We start from the raw sequence: 18279 nt of genomic DNA, 5'->3' as shown, positions 1-18279 counted from the left end.
CCAAAAAAAGTGAAGGCAGCTCTTTAGCCAAAAAAAAAAAAAAGGAAGTAATTCACTCCTAGGACTGTGAGCATGGTAAGGTGCTTTTAAGAGATGGGCAAATCAAATTACAGGAATTGGTGGAAATGGCTCAGTTGACTAGCAAACTCAGAGGAAACTCAAGCAAAAATTTGCGGAAAAATGGGATGCTTATAGAAGATTATGTTCAAAAATACAATAATAGTTTTGACTCCGTGCTAGCATTCGAGTGACAAAGGAAGTAAAAGGAGGTGGGTAACAATTAAGGATTTATTATGTTTTCAGAATGTATTGGAAAAGTTATATAGAAAGGTTTATTGTTTTGTGTGCATTCGATTGTAAGATAAAACATATGCGAAGGGACTTGACAGGAAGTCAAAATTGAAGAAAATATTTTGTAAGATAAAAGGGGGGAAATATTTACTTTCATTATTTTCATTTTGTGTGTGTGTGTCTGTACATATGTGTGTTTTGTATGGAATGTTTGGTAGTATGGTTGTAATGTGTTTCGTAGCATAAAATCATTCAATAAAAATTATTTTTTTTAAAAAAAGAGAGAATTTGGGGTGTTCAGCTCTACCATGACTGAAGCACCCTCTCCATCCGTCAGACACGGAGTCCTGTGCAAATGGCACCATCTGCCGGTCACTGTGTTTTCTCACTCTTAATATGTCAAGGGAACAATCTCTGCAAGAGTTTCATTCCATGGAAGCTCTGTGGTGGCAGAAGAGCACTCCCTCTGCGAACTGCGCCCTTGTGGCAGATGAGCAAAACAAGATCATAATCCAGGCAGCCGAAAGTTGTGAGTTCAGACTCAATAATGCAAAGTTTCAACAGGCTTTGAATTCAGAACTGTTTTATTGGGAATGCACGTAAACAAAAAAGCACAATAAACTTCTGGCAACGGCCAAATTAAATACATAACTTTGACTAAATTAAATACATACCATATTTTATCATGTTTTAGATTTAAACTATTTGTGTGCTTCTAGGGGGGATTTGAAATATAAGGAAACCCCACACCACTGTTTGAAGGGGTAAACATTAATCTCACTCATTCATTCATGGTCTATACTTAGATCAGGATTTAAAAGATTTGGATGCCCAGGAAGCTAGATTTAACCATGTTTACTAGGAAATACAGTACATTGTGTCATTGATTTTAAGGGAAACATGCTTAGGGTTACTGCCAGGGATCTTACTGGAAGCTACCCATCAACAGGCTACTGAAATTATATCCCAATTGTCTGAACATATACCAAATAACTGTTAAATTTTCAGTCTCTACATTTCAGGTACTCAGATTTTGCATATTTTTGTACTTCATATATAACAGGGTATCATTTCTAGTAGAGAGCTTTATGCAGGTGCTGTTATAAGGTAGTTTAAAGTATTCCTTAGATGCGACTGATATATTCATTCTGAACGACTGAATATAATGGAATGTTTATAGAGGAAAATAAGATCAGGCAAGCCCAGGACAGGACATGGGCATCACTTTCAGAAATTAGCAGTGCCTTTTAACTGTATTTGATAGTATTGAAACATCCCCCCCCAACCCCCCCTAATTTAAAATATGTAACTTAACTCTTCAAAGGAAAATTCAGAATTAAGAAATGACAGAATTTCTGGGGATGGATGTAACCGTCTGCACCCTTTGTGCTGTTGGCCTGATATACAAGAATCTAAACTATGTAAACAATATTGAATGGGAACAAATTAAGTAAAATCGTGGATATAAGCCACAATAAGGAAAATATGCTTCCATTTGTTTCAGCAGTTTTTAGCTTTGCTATTTATTAGGAGGATTTTTAGTAAATATAATTAATTCTACTACTTTTTTCTGTAGATGATCTTTTTTTTTGTCCTGAAATAAAATGCCCAAGCAATAAATATAATCAATATAATTGAAATTACAGTACTAAATCCCATAGGGATGAAAAATTTCTAACGCCTTGGATTTAATTACACTTTTGCTTTCACAAAGATAGTGAAAACGCTCTGTAAAACATAGCAGCCAAAAAGGAAAAAAATCTACATTGTTATAACTGAATTAAGTTTACGGTAGCTTTGATAAATGTTTCAAAGTCAGCATTTAAGAAATTAAACAGGTGCTACTATCCTAAAATTAATTTCAGTGCTAGCTAGATTTTATATATATATAAATATTGCTGTAAGTCACTTGGAGATCTTCAGGCTACAAGCAACTAATAAGTTTAATAAATATAAATAAATAAATAGAGCACACTTAAAACAAAATAATATCTTCCACACCAGGAGGAAGAGGTGAAACTCATCCACATTTATTTTTCGGCAAATATCTGTGACTATAAGAACTTGAAGTCTGGGTTTCAAAAAACACTTTTAGGATGTGAAACAAAATGTTTCCTTTTCAAAGGTGCAAATCTAAAACCCATCTCCAAGCAGAATTTAAAATCAAAACAGTCGTCTTTTCATATATATATATTTGGACTTTGGCATAGATCAACTATTTTGTATGGCAATAAAATGCAAAATTCTGGGTGAGGATTTCAACATATGCATTTAAAAGTTAAGAATGGGAATGTGAACTTTTCCACTACTGCATTTGAACTCTAAGCATTATACAAATAATTATTTTATCCCATGAAATGTGAGTAATTATCCAGAAATTTCTCCCTGCTAGACTCATTGAAATGAAAGGGAACTAGCTGTTCAAATATCTTCCACACTGACTATTCAGTGCTTTTCCTCATCCGACGCAGCTTCATCAATAGAGATGTCCAGTAGGTGGTGGATGGCTTTGGTGTAGCAGGAAGATTTTTCTCGGGTTACTGTGGTACCTTCTCTTCAGTTCCAGGATGACAGATCTCTCCACCAGAGGCACCATGTTTGATCTTTGTCCATGCTCTGAGAAGCCTGATGGACACTGGCACTGCCATATTCTCTTGCAGAAAGCAAATGTTTAGCTCAGGCTGTTCTGATTGATAAAACACAAGAACTTCTGACGCCTGAGGCCATTCTTCATTCTCCTTCCTCCCATACTCCAGAGAAGACAGCTTGAAATCCTACAAAAATAACAATGTTTGCAATTTAAAAGAGGTGCATTCAGGAAAAACCTTGTACACTATACAATCCTATGCATATTTACACCTTTCCGTCCCACTGAAATTCAGTGGCGCTTGCTCCCAAATAAGTGTGGATAAGGATCGCAACCACAAATTCTTATTACAAATACATCTGTGGCCAAGGGGCTCGGATCAGGGGAAGAGGCTGAAACAAGAACTTGAATCATCTAGGAGAATGTGGTTAGCATCCCTGGATATCATGGGGGCTGGTTGCTATGATGTCACTGGTGGGAAAATATACTGAGTGAGATGATCTACCTTGGGGTTCCTATCTGAGAGAGAGAGAGAGAGAGAGAGAGAGAGAGAGAGAGAGAGAGAGAGAGAATACAGACTACATCCGATGTTGGGCAAAGGAGCTGAGCAATAAGAAGATTGCTATATTTCTAAACACACAGAGGGCTGGAGAGGAAGTTTTATTCTATGTTCATTAATATTAATCAATGATTTAGTAGGGATTGACAATCTGATAAGTGACCTCACTTGTTGAAACTGGAAATGTTAATTTAATACATGTGCAGGAATTGATTGGATAGTTGTCTGAAAAGGAATTAAGTCAAAAAAGCAAGTATATTGTAATGTAAGGTTATCTGTAGTGTTTGAAGTTAAACTAGAATTAATTGGGGAATATGATGCAGCACTCAGGATAACCGTTGACACATCTAGGAAGGTGTGCGAGAAGTCAGATTTGGAAAAATGTTAAATTTGTCTTAATTTAATTTGCTTAAATTAGTGACCAATCTGTAAACACTTAAAAATCAATAAAAAAAGATTTAAAATAAAAAATAAAAAGACCCTTGCTCTCAGCTTTATATGTCTTTTCCAAATGAACTTTCTCATGGCTTACCTGAGTGAATTAAATCAGGTGACCAAAAGTAGCTTCAGAATTCACGCTGTAGCAACTGCTGCGAAACACAAATTAAAAATGCATGTATTAATAAATCAGTCTGCCATAAAACAGTGCTATGTCAACAAAATATTACTTTGAATTTTCCACATAAGTTTTGAAACGCAACGTACCTGGCAGGAGAAAATTTCTTCGCTGCAAAAGAAGAAGAGGAAGTATTAGTATTTGGACACCAAGGCTGCAATTCTATGCACAAGTACCTAAGGAAACGTTTCCACATTCCCAGGAGCTGCCTCCACGTTATTTTGCTAATATTCCACTTTCTTAGCTGTACTAAGATGGACACATTTGACCTGGCCTCTTGCACTCTTTTACACACTATTTCTATATGTGGAATTTTGTGTCCACTACTTAATAGCCAGACTTTTTGGGTCAGTGAACACATGTGGAATTCTGAAAAAGTGCTGTAAGGCACCAGTCACAAAAACAGAGAGGACGACAATATTATGCAGGCCTGCCCCACCCCCATCAATGGGGAAAACTGGTCCCTACACCTGCCATCACATTGCTTACATCACACTTTTTGCACCTCTCCTCTGTGCAGAAAAGAATGGAGGGTATCCACTCCTGGGAAATCCAGCTAGGTGGGCGGGGTACAAATAATAAATTACTATTACTGGTATCCCATGAAATGTGGGCAAATTTAAGGAAGAGTGTTTAATACTAGGATGCCTAAGTGAGTGCAAACAAGTACTGAGCAGAAAGAGCAAACTGCCTCTTGTGCAGTGTGTATTATTGAGGGGATATTTACTGAGACCTTTCATGGGTGTCATAGGAGAGACCCGCAACCTCTGATTTAGGTAAGTGTTAATGCCTTTAGTTGAGATTCTTGCATGGGGGGGGGGTTGAACTAGATGACCTTCAGGGTCTTTTCCAACTTTACCGTTTTGTGATTCTATGATACTCCGTATTTCTGCCTCAACCCTTTAAGTGCAACTAGGGTGGAATCTACACACACACAAAAAAAACACTGTGAAAGTGCTTTAAAAAAAATCGTTTTGAAAACGATATTGAATTTGCCATAGCTCACTGTCGCCATCTGGTGTCACACATTGCACTTTGCTACGCATTTAAAACTGTGCACTTGAGTCCTAGGTGTAGCTTGGTAACAAACAGATGAGGGAAATATCTCACCTTTCCTCCGAAAACGCTTCATGAGCCAAATAAGGAACGATCCTATTGAAAACAACGAGGCCGAAGTGACTGTGGCTGCAATTGTCATGTTTCTTGAAGATGCTGAAGGAGCTGAAGTTGGAAAAAGGAGAATGAAATCAGTAGTAAATCACTATTCTTGTAATACTTTATAGCTGTCAGAGCTTATAGCACAGGAAGCTTCAAATCAGCACTTCTGTTCCTCTGTAATCTCTCCTTGGTTCCTCCATAGCAGCGCTTTGCCTGGGACCATGTTACCAGGATTCCCCCTCATGGATAAACTCCTGTTTATGACTGGTTCCTTATCTCCCATAATTCATATAAGCGTTTCCCCTATCCAACCATCTTCAGAGAGCTGCATCATAAGAGACCCTCCATTAAAAGGTAAAGGGTAAAGGAGCGTCCCTAGACCCTCCATTATGTGTTTCTAAAAATGCTTCCTTTTCCCACCCTGATTTTCAAGATCACTCAAAGGTCTCTTCTACACCGCTGGCACTACAAGAAAGGATAGCAATGAGATGAGTGGATACCTCCACATGTGGGAAGACTTGACGTCCAGTTTCCTGCAGCCAGGCAATGGAGTCTGTGGGGACCATTCAGCACCCATCCCTCTGCACAGCTGACCTCGCAAATTGTGCCGTAGACAAAATGTCTCTCAGGGTCCGAACAATTCAAGAAGCCATTCTCAGGGGGTGTCAGTATTTCACACTGTATTGCTGAAATACAATGATGCAGATATTAACCTAAGGACTCAGCTATACAGCTGCGAATAAAACGTTTTAAGTGGGTTTTAAAGTGCAATATACAAATGTGTCACTAGATGGTGACAGTGAGCTATGGCAAATTCAATACATTTTCCAAAATGTTTTTTATAAAAAAACATTTTCACAGCATTTTTTGTATGTGTGCAGATTCCACTCAAGTTTAGTAAACTGCAAGTTTCTGTGAACATTGATCTATTTTTCATGTAACAGCAAACTAAAGTAGTGTAGTCTAGAAAGAGAATCGCCTGCTCATCTTGCTACTTGTATGAACTACCTACTTGGAATATAATTAAAGAGCAGACTATCAATATAGCAAAATAAATAATAGGCCTGAGATACAACTCTACTACAGACAGGGGAGAAATTTGATTTGGTTCTGATTTAAATGCAATCCTACATCATTTGCATTTCCCAAAACAAGACACAAACTGAAACAAAGCTATCCTTCAAAATTTCCCCTCCTCTATATTTTGTGATTCAATTCTCCTATCAAAAAAAATTGATAAAAACATATATTAGTGAAAATATCTGTGCATTTATTGGCTCTTGCATATACCGTGGTACCTTGGGTTAAGAACTTAATTCGTTCTGGAGGTCTGTTCTTAACCTGAAACTGTTCTTAACCTGAAGCACCACTTTAGCTAATGGGGCCTCCTCCTGCTGCTGCTGCACGATTTCTGTTCTCATCCTGAAGCAAAGTTCTTAACCCGAGGTAATATTTCTGGGTTAGCGGAGTCTGTAACCTGAAGCGTATGTAACCCGAGGTACCACTGTATTAGTTCTTGTATATATTGTGCAAAATTGTACACAAAAATGTGTACGTTAGGAGATATGCATACTACAATGCTGACGAATTTTCCTGAGGGCTTTTTATTTCAAAGTATCTGCAAACTGATTTGGAAATGTGCTGAGATGGGCTTAAGTCTCACCTTCACAAACAGGAATTGGGTCTGACCAGTGTCCCTTGGATGTGCATTGAATTTTGGATGATCCTCTCAAGGTGTAGCCCTCCTCACAACTAAATTCGCAGACTGAATTGTAGCTTGGATGTGTGTCCAGGTGGGAGCAGTTCACAAAGCCCCTTTCAGGCTGATGTACCACCTCGCATTTCACTGCTGTAAGAGACAGTTGAAACTTAGGGTTAGTTTGCATGTCACTGGGACACCGGAAATAAGAAAAAAAATAATCCTGTAATGCAGACAAAGGCAATGGCCCAAATGAGATAGTACCTTCACACTCTGGTTTTTGTCCATCCCATTCTCCATAGGCACCGCACTGGAGCTCACTGGACCCTCTCAGAGCAAACCCTTCGGCACAAGCAAACTTGCAGGTTGAATTCCAGGAAAAATTCCCAGAAGCGTGAGAGCAGTTCAAGAAGCCATGAACCGGAGGTTTCAGTTCACTACACTCCACAGCTGTTAAATGACATATTCGTCTGCATTAGTTCTGTCTTGGGGGTAACAAGAAAAAATATACCTGGCGACAAGATGGGCTTAGGCTTTTGTGGATGGGAAAGGGAGCTGCAGGTGAATGGACCGGGAGGCTTGAAGGTTTCAAAGTGTTAGACTCTACTGTTAGAGGCAAGATGCTAGAGAGAAGCAAGATTCCCTCACTCTGAAATTCAGTTGGGGAGCTCATAATTGTAAGGTTACATTAATGAAGGGTCAGTTGTCACTACTATGGGCAGGGAGTGTGATGCCTATGGGACTGCATGCTATGGGAAAACATACAGTGGTACCTTGGGTTACATACGCTTCAGGTTACATACGCTTCAGGTTACACACTCCACTAACCCAGAAATAGTGCTTCAGGTTAAGAACTTTGCTTCAGGATAAGAACAGAAATCGGGCTCCGGCAGCGCGGCAGCAGCAGGAGGCCTCATTAGCTAAAGTGGTGCTTCAGGTTAAGAACTGTTTCAGGTTAAGAACGGACCTCCGGAACGAATTAAGTACTTAACCTGAGGTACCACTGTATTCCCATGTTTCTTTGGGCTGAACTGCACATTAACACTTCCATGCTTGAATATATCTTGCCACGTGAAAGGCAATACTTGTTTTTATAATAGTTAGAGCTAAAATGTAGCGGTAGAAAGTCTTGATAAGCCTTTAGATGTGTAAGTGGGACTTCTGACCTGGGACAAATAGCAGCTTTGGGGAGGAAGGCTCCTTTACCCATTGGCAAAATGGTAAAAAAGCCTCACCTTGTGGTTCTGATCTGGATTGCCCCTCCCATGACTGCTATTTGAAAGAAGCGTAAAGGAACAGTGGTTCACAATGCTTTCTTTCTTTTTCTGATTTGGTTTTTGAAAACACCAGGGGCCAGAATCAGTTAGTAGGAACAGAAGCAGGCCAGCCAGCCTGTTTCCAGCTCTTTCAAAACAGCTATTTCCAGAGATAAGTGTTGAAAGCTTTCATTACAAACCATTTTAACAAATTAACAAGTTAGAGAGATGAGTGGGATTCAGCTCAATTTAAACCAATGGGATAAAAATCATAACTGCAGCTTTTTCAGAACATTTTCTTTCCCATGGATAGGAAATCTTACCTTCACATGCAGGGATTGGCTGTGACCAGTGTCCCTCAGATGAACACTGAATTTGAGGCGATCCTCTTAAGGTGTAGCCCTGCTCACACACGAAATCACAGGTTGAGTTGTAGGTCAGTTCTGTGTCCACACGGGAGCAACTCACAGAGCCATTTTCAGGCGAAGGTACCGCTTCACATTTCACCGCTGAAACAGACACAGATCATGACCTTGGTTAATCCAGATACATAACAGGAGAGTGTTGGGGGGGGGGCAGGGTGTGCGCACAGAGAAATATAATGAGATGTGTGAAGGTAAGCAAGGCAATGGAACAAAACTAGTACCTTCACAGGCTGGCTGTTGTCCGTCCCACTCTCCAGATGCCTGACACTGCAGCCTGCTGGAGCCACTCAAGGAGAAGCCATCTTTACAGCCGAACTCACATGACGAATTCCAGGCAAAATTCCCAGAGGGGTGGGAGCAGTTGAGGAACCCGTGAGCAGGTGTCTGGAGCGCATGGCATTCCGCAACTAGAAATGCAATCAAAATGCTTTAGGTTTGTCTTTGTTCTCCAATCCATAAGATACACGGTACCTGAAGCCGAACATGGATTGCTCACCTAACTACCAAAGACATGACAATTTTTTCCAGTTTGATGACTATTACAAATTTAAAAGTGGGACCTGAAACAAATTGTTGCCGTGTGGAGTGCTCCTGTTCAGGGTTCCAGCTGGCCAAGCACTTTTCTAGGTTGCTCCATTACAAAAACACACCCACCCACACAGTTTTCAGATACTCCATTCCATCTTCACTGCTTGCATTTCTTCCCTTCCTACACCAAGTCATTGTTCTGTGGCTTTTGAACATACTCTGGGCTGGTTTTGGGGAAGTGTATTCCCTTAATTTTTTAAAATGTGGGTTGTTTTCTTTTGTTTGTACTGCTGCAAACCTTCGGGCTCTCCCAAGCCTGCCTGATTCCTCACCTCTTAAGTATGGGTGGTGCCATTTTGGCTGTCTCAGGGAACACCCCCCAGAGAAAGAGAACTTGGGATTTGAAGGTGGTTTGGGCAATCCTATTGGGTTGTACCTTGGAAGTCGAACAGAATCTGTTCCAGAAGTCCGTTCGACTTCCAAAATGTCCAGAAACCAAAGCACAGCTTCTGATTGGCTGCAGGAAGCTCCTGCAGCCAATCAGAAGCTGTGGAAGCCTCGTCGGACATTCGGGTTCCAAAGAACGTTCGCAAACTGGAACACTCACTTCCGGGTTTTGTGGGCCAAAACGTCTGAGTACCAAGGCGTTTGGGATCCAAGGTATGACTGTATTGTCACAACTCCCACAGAATCTAGCACAAAACAATGTCCTTTGCCAACGCAGCAAAGATTTTGTTGCTCCATGGCTAACGAAGACTCACTTATCTCTTCTATGGTTAAGCTAAGAGGTTCTGCATTAGTTTTCATTCATTTAGGACTCGCTCAGTTCACTGACCTTTACACAAAGGGATGGGTGCAGACCAGTTGCCAGAATCGGTGCACAATACGGGTTCCAGTCCAGTGGATCTGTAGCCTTCGGTGCATTGAACATGACAAGACGAGTTGTAGCTAAAATCCTTCACTGGGTGGCTGCATTCTAAGGTACCATGATCTGGGTTTTTCAGTGTGTCACAGGTAATTACTACAGAGAAGGAACACAACAAGCAAGGAGTTAGGCAAGGCCGTTGTTTCAAGCAACGTGCAATAAAGCTACAGGGTTAGAGATGAATTGTCCGGTTTGAAAAAGAACTATACAATTAATCCTACCATGTTCACAATTGCGCCCGTAGAATCCTGTATCACACTGGCAGGTGTAATTATTAATAGTCTCCACACATTTGCCATGGCCGCTGCAGGAATGCGGATTACAGGAGGCTGCAAGACAATTAACAGGCTATAAATCACCCCATCATATGTAACATGCTTTAAATGAACTATTACAACAAGTGAGTGGAACAGGCTCTTAGCCCTGAAGACATTGATGCATTAAACCACTTTGAGTTTAATATCGCATCATATGTAGGCCACATCTTCAGGCTTCACATCCTCTTTCTTGGCCTCATGCCCTTTGGGTGCTGCCCATCTTTTTCTGCTCTGTGGGTCCAAGGGGGAACATGTTCCACAAGACAGCAAAGAACAGAGAAATCCACAATTTGGAGTTATTGGAGGGTTCTCCATTCTCTTCCTTTTATGCAAAAGTTTTATTTTCACCAGTCTTTGATATGGTTTCACTATAGAGCACTGCACCACTGCATATCACTTGGCTATCACAAGGTGTCATCGGCACAGTTGTCCTGTGCTTATTTTCCCAGTTTAGGCCACTTCCACACTGTTGCTGTTTTGCAAATGGGATTCAATCACACACCGGCAAAATCAGATGGCTATATCCAAAATTGAGGTGGATGTATATGCTCTTGTGCAGCAAACCTGCTCCCACCACCCGATAAAAATAAACATCATACTTTTTGCGATAAGGGGATTAACAGCTGTGTGGGATTAACAGCTGTGAAGACTAAGGTTACCAGATTTTTTTCAATGAATCCAGGGACACTTTTCAACTTCAATGGATTTTGTATGGGGACTGATTTGAAAATCCGGGGACTGTCCCCGGGAAACGGGGAAATCTGGTAACCTTAGTTAAGACCTCCTTGTGAACAAATCAGAACAAGGAACAGCTGACTTTGCACAACCCCCTTACAAACTTTGTGCAAATGAGTAAAATGGACAGCTGAACTAACTGGCCCTCTTGAAGTGACCTCAGGCTTACAGACACCAGCGACACTTTGAGCAAGAAACATACTACTATTTTTTATTACTTTATCAGTTTATTAGTTTATTGATAAACAAACTGAAACACTCTACTGACGATCAAAATGCGTTTACTGACATTCTGTCCCTAACCCATATTACATTTACACCCCATAGACAAGTAGCATTATTATAGTGCTGATATTGAAGAATGAATAGACTGAATAGAGAACAGTGAAACTGTGGTGCAAGCCTGTGACTATTTAGGGTTCATCCCTCTTTATCAGTGGCGCAGCGTGGGTTGTCAGCACCTGGGGCAAGGCAAGTAATTTGCGCCCCCTAACCCATGGATTTGCGCCCCCTAACCCGTGGATTTGCCTAACCCCCCGATGTTGCGCCCGGTGCGGCCGGCCCCCCCTGCACTCCCCACGCTACGCCACTGCTCTTTATCATTGAATCAGAGCAAATATCAGCTGGGTTTCCCAGTGACTGACGTTTACTCCAATTCAGCTGTAAAGTGCGTTTTCCTGGGGAAAGCAGTGATGCAAACGGAAAACCTCTTGGACCCGTGCCTAGAAAGAACAGGACAAGCAGGAAACCACTCAGACCCATGCAATCAGGGCACGGAACAAGTGAAGTAAATTTTAAAAAGTGTGGATGATCCCTGAACATTCAGCAGTCTGCATGCCACACAATACAAGAAGATGCTCTCTTGCACAGAAGCCAGTAGGATCTGCCAAACAAGTTTCTAGCTGTTTTAGAGGCAAATATATTAGTCAGAAGGATCCCATCCCATACCTGTATAGCACAAAGCCCTTTTCTTATTGCTGCAACGTTCATCATTCCACTTTCCTGCATCTTGTATTCGGTTGATGTAGATTTCCACGCAGTCCTGGTTTTTCCCTTTGTTGTTTGGTTCACCTTTTGCCCAGTTTTTAGCTTCTTCAGTCAATGCCTTGTTCGTTCCCACCCACCTCCACACATTGCCAATTTTTCTGATCCCAATCCAGTAGTACGATCCATTATAAGGGATCTCTTTGTTTAAGTACTCGTTTTCCTCCTTATTTTGAATTGCAACCAGGTGGGTAAAGTGGGTTTTACACCATTTCTCAGCTTCTGTATAATTCATGGTTTCAAGTGAATAATGATATGTCCAGCAGGTGCTTTCCTTAAGCAACAAAAGTCCTGGAAAAAAGAACACATCATCAAGTTGCTATGTATGTCTATTTATTTAGAAAATGTTGCTCAAAGACCTCTCCAAGCCTTGAGGGTTCAGAAACAAGGTTTATGCTGGAGTAAGAAGACAAAATAGACAGACGGCCAAATCAAGGGGTAAATGGTGGAAGGAGCAGCATCCTGGCTCTAAAAGTGGTGAACAACCATGTCATTCCCAGTGATGGACCTGAGATGCAGGAATAGAAGCTTGAGGCCCTTTGGGAGTAAAGAGCCTACTTGTGAACAAGGGGAAATTCATAGCTATGAAGATGGGTGGTGGAGGAAAGCAAATGAGATTGGAGACTGGTCTATAAGTGCCAAGAAAACCAGTGAGCAGTCAAGGAGGAAAGGTCTCCTGAACTCTCTAGGCTAGATGGAAGACAAAGAGAAGAAATAACATGACTTTGGACAACTGGTCAGAGAAGTCAAGAAGGAGAGGCTACACTCTGTATTCCTTTTTTAATCAAAATATGCCTTCTGTCCATTTCTGACTTTTCAGTATACTTTTTTAAAATGTCTGCAGAATAAAGCTGCCGCTTACAGAGGAAAGAAAAACCAAACAAGGAATGTCAATTTCTGAATTATTCCCCCCCCCCCAGTATAATAATTTTTATTAATTTCCATTTATAAAAATCCAATAAAAGCCACATTAATACAATACCAAATTACAATACAATTAAAAGAGCCAATTATTCAGTACCAAATTAAACTATTTTGTTTGACTTCCCGTGCTCTAGTTTCCTGAATTATTCTAGAGCAGGACTGGGGAAAAGGTAAATGGAAATAGCTCTCTGGTTCATTAAATTGGCAAGCTTTCTAACACAAGCAACAGCAAAATGACTTTTCCCATCTAAGCCCCGTTCCGCACCCTATGCGTGTGGGATGCCTTTGCTTGGCGGTGCTGTGGCCCGTAGACTGAAGCAAAATACTGTGCAAAGGTTAGAGCCTTCACTGAGCAATTTTGGGTCACTGGTTGACAGGGCCAGAAAGGAATTTTTCTCTGTCAATCTGATTGGCACTTGGTTGGTTTTTTTCACCTTTCCTTCAGTGAAATTGTGGCCTTCGATAGGCAGAAGAACGTTGTTTATATGAAGGTGGAAATGGCACTGGGCAGGATCAACATAGTAGGGGGTGGGACTAAGGGGAGGATTGACCTGCCTGGTTGGAATCTGCAGCCTGGTCACCCATTGAGACCTTGCTTGCTTGGCTTACACCATGACAAGGTTCAACACATGGCTGACTACCATAGGACAGGTTTGGAGCGGTCCAAACCTGGCGGATCTTTCCCATCAATATGGGGGAAGGATGAACTAATCCTGGGACCCAATGCCATGCCAACCCTTGCCCTGCCTGCTGCTGTCAATAAAGATTTGGCCTGATTTCAACCCATCACCGTTGTACGGTCTGGTTATTTTGCTGCTCTCATGGGCCACATAATGCGCCTGCCTGGGCAAATAAGGCAGCCAAATAAGAGTGAGCTGAATAATTCACCCAATAATTGTAGGCTGCAAACAATTCCGTTTGGGGCTCTATTAAAAACCAAAGGAGTTCCCAGAAAGCTGAACTGCACCCGTCCCTTTTCTAGAGGATTTCCCATTCTGAAAGACATTACTTACCATAGGTGAGAGCAGATAGGAACCAAAGGGCGTTCATTATGGCAGGAACTGACTATAAAGCTTTTTTTCTCCCTCCCTTGAGTTGACTTTGCAGAATTATTACTGTATAAAGAAAAAAAGGAAGCGCAGCACATTTATGGTAAGGAATGGGTTTTAAAGCAGAGGAAAAATATATTGAGGTTGAACACTGGTACATGGTTTTAGGCTGTGAGGTTTGATGTACTTTTCTGAGACTACAATCCTATGTATCCATAATTACTTGATAGTTATTGAATTAAGGGCTCGCCCACACTTCAACACAGAAAACACAGGCTTGAGTGGTTTTCCCCTTGCCCCTCTCCTTTCCCAGGGAAAAACCTGCTTTTCAGCTTTAAATTGAACAGATGAAAATCCCGAGAGCAGCAGGACAAGAGGAAATCTGGCTAAGCCCCGAGGAGATGGGCATAGGAGGATTACACCGCAAATAACATAATGAATGTACCTAACGAAGGTGAACACTTGACAGTTAATCTCTTCTTAGCAGTTAGGATAGTAAATGCTCAATACTGGAAAATGGGCAATCACAAATATTACAGAATGGGTATTGGAAACAGGCACGCATGAACACAGTAACAGGTTCTTAGAAATAAAAATAAATAAATAAAAAAATTGTCCAGTAGCACTTTATAGACCAACTAGGTTTGTTCTTGTATAAGCTTTTGTGTGCATGCTTATACCAGAACAAACTGAGTTGGTCTATAAGGTGCTACTGGACAATTTTTTATTTTTATTTCGACTGCATCAGACCAACACGGCTACCTACCTGAATCTAGGTTCTTAGAAGAAATGGACAAATCACACACATGGAATTCTTTTCCAAGTGGTATTGTTTCATTATGGGCAAGAACCATCATTTTGAGTTCGGCACCTTATGCATTTTTGCATTTCAGCAATGGTACAATACATACATGGCTTACTATCTGTTTATTAATATGCAATAAAAATGCATAAACATGCACACAGAGTCTTGCTTACTTACCAACAATAGCTGCAGAATCCTGATTCTCAGAAGTATGCTGGTGTAGCTGCCTAGCCTGTGTCCCTGGTGAGGTCAGTATTCTAGGTTTTGGCCAAGGACCCGTCTTACAGCTTTCGCTTGCTGATACTTAACTGTGAGCCATGAGCCCTGTGTCTTTTATATTGTGTCCAGCAAAATGTTACTGAGGAGGCGGGGAGTGAGAATTTCCCTAGGTAGGAAAAAAAGAGATTTGCCCGGAATATCCGTGTTTCTAAATTAGTCAGACTGCCTCCCTGCCTCTTCCTTCTCAAAACACTGGAGAGCATCTGTGCTATTTTTTAAATTCCTGGACATAGAAATCAGTCCTAACTAAAAAAAAAAAAAGGCATTCAAGTTTCTTTGCTGCTGTAGCTGCAAATGGAATTGTGTTTGTTTCATAAGCAAGTTCTGTATTCTAAACTAGGGAAATTCACATGGTGGAATCAAAATCTGCTATTTCAGTGAATCAAATTTACAAATTGTTCTTTGTGTTATTTTCTTCCAAATCCAAATTTTCATACTTTTTTTTATAAATAGGTTTCAGAGGGGAAAGGGTTTATGTAGGTTGCTCAGGTTTGGGCTGAGTTGTGTTGTTGTTGTTATTACATTTGTATACCACTTACATGAATGGGACGCGGGTGGTGCTGTGGATTAAACCACAGAGCCTAGGACTTGCTGATCAGAAGGTTGGCGGTTCAAATCCCCGCGATGGGGTGAGCTCCCGTTGCTAGGTCCCTGCTCCTGCCAACGTAGCAGTTCGAAAGCACGTCAAAGTGCAAGTAGATAAATAGGTACCACTTCGGCGGGAAGGTAAACGGCGTTTCTGTGCGCTGCTCTGGTTCGCCAGAAGCGGCTTAGTTATGCTGGCCACATGACCCGGAAGCTGTACGCCGGCTCCCTCGGCCAATAAAGCGAGATGAGCGCCGCAACCCCAGAGTCGGTTGCGACTGGACCTAATGGTCAGGGGTCCCTTTACCTTTTACCACTTACATGCCCAAATGGCTTCTAAGCAGTTTACAATTATAAAATTGTAAGAAAGGAAAATGTAAATCAACACATGATTACAGTTGGGTGGTCCAATTCCAGCCTCGGAAAGTGGCACAGGGAGGGAGGGCTCACTCGCACGCCCAATACCGCTGCTGCAACCCTCTCCACTGCTTCCGCCCCAGGGTCAAGTGGAGCCGGCTGGCAACATTGGGCCATTGCGGGAGAAAGCTGCCTCAGCAGCTCCCTTGCGTGCTTTAGCCAGACCCCAAAGGCCCGCAGTTCCGGCCTCGACGAGGGAAATTGTCATGCGGGCCCCTGCTTGCGCATCCCCTGAAAAAAATATGCCCGGGGCCACAGCCCTGCCAGACCCCCCTCCCCCTCCACTACGCCACTGCGATTATCTACATAGATAAGGCAATGGCTGATAACCCCTAGCCACATCCAGCACTTCAGCAACTGCCAATGTTTTTACATGTTCAGAAGCGAGCCCCCTGCCGCTCCTTTCCTGGCCATGGAGAAAATCCCTTAATCTGGATTTTTAGATATATATTTTTGGCAGTTACAAAAAGAAAAGCATACAGCAATAAATCGATTTTAGAAAGGGGCAGGATTACACAGACGCACAAAGCATTTTTTTTAAAAAAAACACCGAGACACCTTGTGGTCTGCTCCACTCCCTATTTTTCCCGCCCAGGGGAGCCCTGCCTTCTCCCTGCCCCTCGGCCCTGGGCCTCGGCAGTGGCAGCCTCTCCTCCTCCTTGCCTGCCCCCCAGCAGCCGCTACGAGCCGCCCAACAGAGGAGGCCAGCGGATGCAGCCATGGAGAGGCAATGGGATGCTGCCTCACAGCCGGCGTCACTCAGGACAATCACCTCCTCCCCGAGTTCGGTGGCAGCAGCGCTGCTGGAGGAAATAGGGACATTCTGGGATCAAATCAGAAGCCAGGCTGCCAGAGTGGCTTTTTGTAATTCCAGGACTGTCCCTTGAAAGTTGGGGCACTTGGAGGGTACGCAAGTGCCAAGCGGGCCTTGGCCAGAAAGGACGGAGGCGATTTTGAAATACATTTCTGTGCCAGAAGTAGACCCAGCGTATAAAGAGCTTCTACGCTCTCCACCTTGCTTGGACTTAACTTGCCCAATTTCAACTGTGTGCAGTTAAAAACGTGCAAGTTAACTGCATGTAAGATACCATCGTGCTATGTACATGTCTGCATACGCTGTTTAGGTTGACCCTGAAAAGGGGCCCTATATATACTGAATGCAGGCATTGGGGTGCCAACTTGAATAAATAATGATAACAACAACAACAATTTATTTATTTATTTATACCCTGCCCATCTGGCTGGGTTTCCCCAGCCACTCTGGGCAGCTTCCAACAAAATATTGAAATACAATAGTCTATTAAATATTAAAAACTTCCCTAAACAGGGCTGCCTTCAGATGTCTTCTAAAAGTCAGGTAGTTGTTTTTCTCTTTGACATCTGGTGGGAGGGTGTTCCACAGGGCGGGCGCCACTACCGAGAAGGCCCTCTGCCTGGTTCCCTGTAACTTGGCTTCTCACAGTGAGGGAACCGCCAGAAGGCCCTTGGCACTAGACCTCAGTGTCTGGGCTAAACAATGGGGGTGGAGACGCTGTAGTTTCCGGGTCACCTTCAAAGGTAGCCCCACATAGAGCACATTGCAGTAGTCCAAGCGAGAGATAACTAGAGCATGCACCACTCTGGCGAGGCAGTCTGTGGGCAGGTAGGGTCTCAGCCTGCGTACCAGATAGAGCTGTGTTCTGCGTACACAGAATTGACCTGCACCTCCATGGACAGCTGTGAGTACAAAATGACTCCCAGGCTGCACACCTGTATTAGAGGGGCCCAGGTAAACCCCACCCCGCACAATCAATCACAAGACGTGGCACACATACACACACACCATTTGAATGACAATGTCCATCAACTTTGGAGGGGCCCAGCCCCCTCAAATATTTTATTGGTGGGGGGGCCAAAGAGACTTTGGCCCCTAGGAGCTTGTTCCTGTGGTAGGCATCATTTCTATAGGAATACCAATATAAGTTTCCCTTTGCAGTTTGCAATTGGAAATCATGTAGCATAATATCTTTGACATGTTTAAAGATGCAACCCTTTTCAATCATACCCCCCAAATTTGAAAATTCATTTGTGATTTGAAATG

General features: G+C 42.3%; 1 protein-coding gene across 2 annotated transcripts; it reads right to left on the bottom strand.

The window, feature by feature from the left end:
- Positions 1 to 857: 857 nt before the first annotated feature.
- Positions 858 to 15807, bottom strand: SELE (selectin E). 2 transcript variants are annotated; one of them, XM_083506803.1, is made up of 14 exons: positions 15096 to 15807; positions 14078 to 14179; positions 12045 to 12431; positions 10266 to 10373; positions 9955 to 10140; positions 8813 to 8998; positions 8490 to 8675; positions 7175 to 7360; positions 6875 to 7060; positions 5712 to 5897; positions 5164 to 5274; positions 4143 to 4164; positions 3970 to 4027; positions 858 to 3065 (listed from the first exon to the last, which is right to left on the bottom strand). In XM_083506803.1, exons 2-13 carry the CDS (start codon positions 14112 to 14114, stop codon positions 3979 to 3981), a joined length of 1830 nt encoding a protein of 609 aa, XP_083362929.1. In that variant the 5' UTR covers positions 14115 to 14179; positions 15096 to 15807; the 3' UTR covers positions 858 to 3065; positions 3970 to 3978. The 2 variants fall into 2 exon arrangements, with proteins under 2 accessions (XP_083362929.1, XP_083362930.1); XM_083506804.1 differs by having other exon boundaries at positions 3970 to 4024; positions 15096 to 15303.
- Positions 15808 to 18279: the final 2472 nt, after the last annotated feature.

This window comes from Podarcis liolepis, assembly GCF_965112155.1.
Source record: "Podarcis liolepis genome assembly, chromosome: 6".
Taxonomy (NCBI): domain Eukaryota; kingdom Metazoa; phylum Chordata; class Lepidosauria; order Squamata; family Lacertidae; genus Podarcis; species Podarcis liolepis.
Note: the sequence above shows the minus strand (reverse complement) of the source record. Positions and strands in the feature narration are given on the sequence as shown.